This window comes from Chionomys nivalis, chromosome 10 (genome assembly GCF_950005125.1).
Source record: "Chionomys nivalis chromosome 10, mChiNiv1.1, whole genome shotgun sequence".
Classification (NCBI taxonomy): Eukaryota; Metazoa; Chordata; class Mammalia; order Rodentia; family Cricetidae; genus Chionomys; species Chionomys nivalis.
Window position 1 is genome coordinate 23,210,492 of NC_080095.1, and position 4,185 is coordinate 23,214,676.

Genomic DNA, 4,185 nt, shown 5'->3' on the forward strand with positions numbered 1-4,185 from the left:
GACCAAACTTACCGCTCCGGTCCTCTAACCCAGGAAGAGCAATTTACAAGAGGGGTCTCTCTCCCTCGGTGCCCGGGGGGAACTTAGCATTTATTGTACGACTTTAGAATGCTTTGAAGCCAGTGTAGAGAGGAAGAGAAATCTCCACAAAATGGATAGGAACTCCTGGCGGTCCTCCACTCGGGCCTTGGCGGGAGTAGTCGGAGAGTGGCCCGCGCGAAGGCGCGACGATGGCCCGCTCCGCAATTCCGGGGCAGGCACTCAGCCCACGCGACTTCGGGCCTCTGCTTTCGTTCTGCACAGACGGTCGCCTACCTTCCCGAAGCTCGCCCAACCTCTTGCGCGCAGAGCTGGCTGGCTGCGCCTCCTGCGGCCTGGCCGTGCCTCACCGAGAATCCCGCAAATCATCGCGGCCGCCCGCGGTGGCCCGACTTTCGTCCTGGCCGCTGGGGTTCCACTGAGGCCGGCGCGGGCCTGAAAGGATAACTAGAGGCCTTTAGGGGAGTTAGCTCATTGACGCGAGGAAATGCCATTCAATACGCTGAGGAAGAAGACAGGCAGTCCCCGTAGAGCCTATCTGAATTAAAACCCCCAAACGATTTTGGGGGAACACACCCCTTTCCCCAGAATAATAATTTAAAAAAGGTACAGAACCTACCGGCACCCACGCGGGAAGCCTCTGGAAGCATCGCTTCAGAGCGCTCCTCTCGGTGGCGAATTTTAAACAGTGGTTCAACTTGGTCTTCAACTGATGTGCTAGGAGCTAGGGAGCGTCAGGACAATTTTCAGTCCCAAAATGACCGCAAAAAAGGAATGCAACTTTTACGAAGCCCGACACGTTTCTTCTTTCGTCATTTTTGCTCTGAGAAAATTTGGCTTTCGCAAAAACAAAAGATTTTGAGGAGACAGGAAAAAACAGTGAAATTAGGCAGCGAGTTCACGGGGGTGGGGGGGGCTTGGCGGCGAGAGGAGCGGTGGAATTTTCCGTCTTACTTGAGGACACCCTCATTTTCTAAAAGCAAATAAATTCCGAAAGAGAGTAAAAAGTAGTTCTAAAGTAAAATTGGCCACAATGATTTTGAACTACAAGCAGAGGAAATCGCACCCCATAATAGAGAGAAAAGGGTCGGGGCGGAGAGGTCGGTGGCGGAGCTGTTAACGGTGGCGGGACAATAGTATTAATAAGATTAACCTGGGCAATTAGGCCGCCCGCCCAGCTAGGCCGGGGCCACGCCGGGGCTGCCGAATGGAAAAGATTAGGTTAATTTCATTAATTCGCAATCCACAATCTCTTTTTCAGGCCCTGAAGCCCCCCTCCTCTTGGCATCTCTCCCCCTCCCCGGCAAGCACCCCCACCACCCCCGCGCGCGCTCCCCCATTCCACACCACCCAAAGGAAAAGAAAAGGACCAAATCTGGTTCTGTTTGTCATCTGCATATTACCAGGAACTAAATCCAGGATGACGTCGACTCAGTATAAAACCAACAAGAGGTTGAGTCGGTCGGAGCTGCGTCCTACCCGCGGGTTGAGTTCAGCTAGGCGGCGGCGAGGGGAGGAGAGGGCGGGAGGAGGGAGCGCGGACGCTGGGGGCGGGGAGGGGCGCGAGTTGCGCGCTCGCCCGCGCTCTCTTTCGGTTTGCTCGCCCGCGGGAGGAGAGAGTGGGACAACCCCCACCCCCCACCCCAAACAACATCACTTGGAGACTTCTCCTTCTTCGGCGCGTCCCCGCCGCCCCCCGGTCCCGGCGCGGGGCTCGGGGATGCCCGCCAGCATGTTCAGCATCGACAACATCCTGGCCACCCGGCCGCGCTGCAAGGACGCGGTGCTCCCGGTGGCGCCCAGCGCCGCGGCTCCGGTGGTCTTCCCGGCTCTGCATGGGGATTCGCTTTATGGCGCGGGCGGTGGCACCTCTTCGGACTATGGCGCCTTCTACCCGCGTCCTGTGGCCCCTGGAGGCGCGGGCCTCCCGGCCGCGGTCGGAGGCTCCAGACTAGGCTACAACAGCTACTTCTACGGGCAGCTGCACGTGCAGGCGGCGCCCGTGGGCCCGGCCTGCTGCGGGGCTGTGCCACCTCTGGGCGCCCAGCAGTGTTCCTGCGTCCCGACACCCCCAGGTAGGGTCGCGATCGCGTGCGGGCCTTCCCCACCGAGGTAGTAGGTGGCTGCCGGGACGTGGATGCACGGTTCTGCGCTGCTTGCTTTATTCACCTGGCACCAACTTTCTTCCTTTGCAAGCTTCCCCTCTCTATTATTATTATTATTATTATTATTATTATTATTATTATTTCTTGGTCAGTGGGTACGGGACTTTGCATATGTCTGAAGCAGACTTTAAGCTAGAGTTAAAGAAACCGAGCAACCTAAAGTCTCATGGCGATTCCATGCGCGCACGGAAATTGAGGGCTGGGGAGACTATGATTCTAAAGTGCCTGGTTTGGCTTTGGATGTGTGCGGGCGGACGCTCCTTTCACGTCCGATCATCCCTGGTCTCCTCGCCCCCAAAAACCTAGAGCGCCTTGTAGACCTATTCTATTTTTAAGTGAGAGAGAGCAGCGAGATGGTTGGCGTATGGTGTAGAGAGAGGATGACTGACCGGCCTCCCTTTCTCTGTCTCAGGCTATGAGGGCCCCGGCTCTGTGCTGGTGTCCCCGGTGCCGCACCAGATGCTTCCCTACATGAACGTGGGCACGCTGTCGCGCACTGAGCTGCAGCTGCTCAACCAACTGCACTGTCGGCGGAAGCGGCGGCACCGCACCATCTTCACCGACGAGCAGCTCGAAGCCCTGGAGAACCTCTTCCAGGAGACGAAGTACCCAGACGTGGGCACTCGGGAGCAGCTGGCCCGAAAGGTGCACCTTCGGGAGGAGAAGGTGGAGGTAGGCAAAGGGCCTAGTGGTGGGTGGGAAGGTCTAGCAGTCCTTCCCTGCATGCGAGGTTTGCTCGGTTTTCTGTGGGGCTGCGGCCACTCTAAGAACGTCCCGGAGGCGGGGACCTGGAGGCTGCTGGAAGGCTCTTTAGGCCCAGGAAGTGGAGTGGAAGTACGGAATGTTGGTATTGGGCGCAGCGATTACTTGCAATTTCACGCGGCCAGTCTGAGATTCCACGACAAGGCTGTCCTCTCGCCACGCGGAGGTGGCCTGGCGTTGGTGGGAAGCGAGCCTTTGGTCACCACTGTTTTGTCGCTCCCTTGCGCAACAGGTCTGGTTTAAGAACCGCAGAGCCAAATGGAGACGACAGAAGCGGTCCTCTTCGGAGGAGTCGGAAAATGCCGAGAAGTGGAACAAGGCGTCCTCGAAAGCCTCGCCCGAGAAGAGGGAAGAGGAAGGTAAAAGCGATTTGGACTCGGACAGCTGACGGCCGCGGGCCGGCCGGGGCGCTTGCCTGACGCAAGGACTTGCACAGACAGACGATGCTACTTGCACACGCCCTGCCTTGTGGGAGGGGGTCGAGAAAGCAACGAGGAGCTAGCTGTAAATAATGTACAGGCCCGGGACCGCCGGGACGGGTGTGGGGGAACTGCAGTCCTGCCGTCCCGGGCTGCCTGCGTGAGCCGTGTTCCCCACCGTAGTATTTATAGTTAAGTTAACGGTGACAATACAATAAAGTGATGGCGATGTAGACCAGCCATGTTGTATTTCGTACCCTAGTGCCTCCCGTAGAGGCCTAGAAAAGAAATCGGTTTAGTTTCAACGTGGAAGGCAATTTAAAACGCAGCGAGGTGGGGGCGGGAGGGTCGGAATTGGTCGCGTTGGGTATCAGGGGTTTTCGGGAAGGGGTGTGGAGTGGCAAGCCCAGGTTTCTAAAGCTTCACCTCTTACATCATTCTTTCCTTCCTTGAAACTTCCTCAGCGTCCCCTCCCAACCACTCACTCGGGGACCTTCGCTTTCGAACACCCCCCCCCCCGGCGTGCGCCCCCCCTCCCCAGACCTAAGGCCAACCACAAATCCAATTCCGGTGCAAAAAGGTAGCTGGGATGAGGGTAGCTCCCCTGGGTGTTGGTGCTTTCTTTCTGGCTGTCACCTCCCCAGGGAGCTGTCCCCTCCTCTCTGTGAGCCTAGAACGTTTGTTCCTACTACAGACTTGGTGCTTGCACCTCACCCGAGTGCCTCTTAGAGCTGTGTGCTGGAGCGCCCGCAGCGGACTCACTTCCGACTACGCTAGGTCCTCTGACTTTTCTAGCTACT

General features: G+C 57.7%; 1 protein-coding gene across 1 annotated transcript; it reads left to right on the forward strand.

Moving 5' to 3' along the window:
- Positions 1-1,759: 1,759 nt before the first annotated feature.
- On the forward strand, positions 1,760-3,354 carry Gsc (goosecoid homeobox). The gene is made up of 3 exons (XM_057783328.1): positions 1,760-2,114; positions 2,617-2,876; positions 3,199-3,354. Exons 1-3 carry the CDS (start codon positions 1,760-1,762, stop codon positions 3,352-3,354), a joined length of 771 nt encoding a protein of 256 aa, XP_057639311.1.
- Positions 3,355-4,185: the final 831 nt, after the last annotated feature.

Coding starts and splice junctions, on each gene's coding strand:
- Gsc (XM_057783328.1), top strand. CDS start 1,760: ATGCCCGCCAGCATGTTCAGCATCGACAACATCCTGGCCACCCGGCCG. Junction 2,115..2,616: donor CTGCGTCCCGACACCCCCAG/GTAGGGTCGCGA, acceptor TCTCTGTCTCAG/GCTATGAGGGCCCCGGCTCT. Junction 2,877..3,198: donor TTCGGGAGGAGAAGGTGGAG/GTAGGCAAAGGG, acceptor CTTGCGCAACAG/GTCTGGTTTAAGAACCGCAG.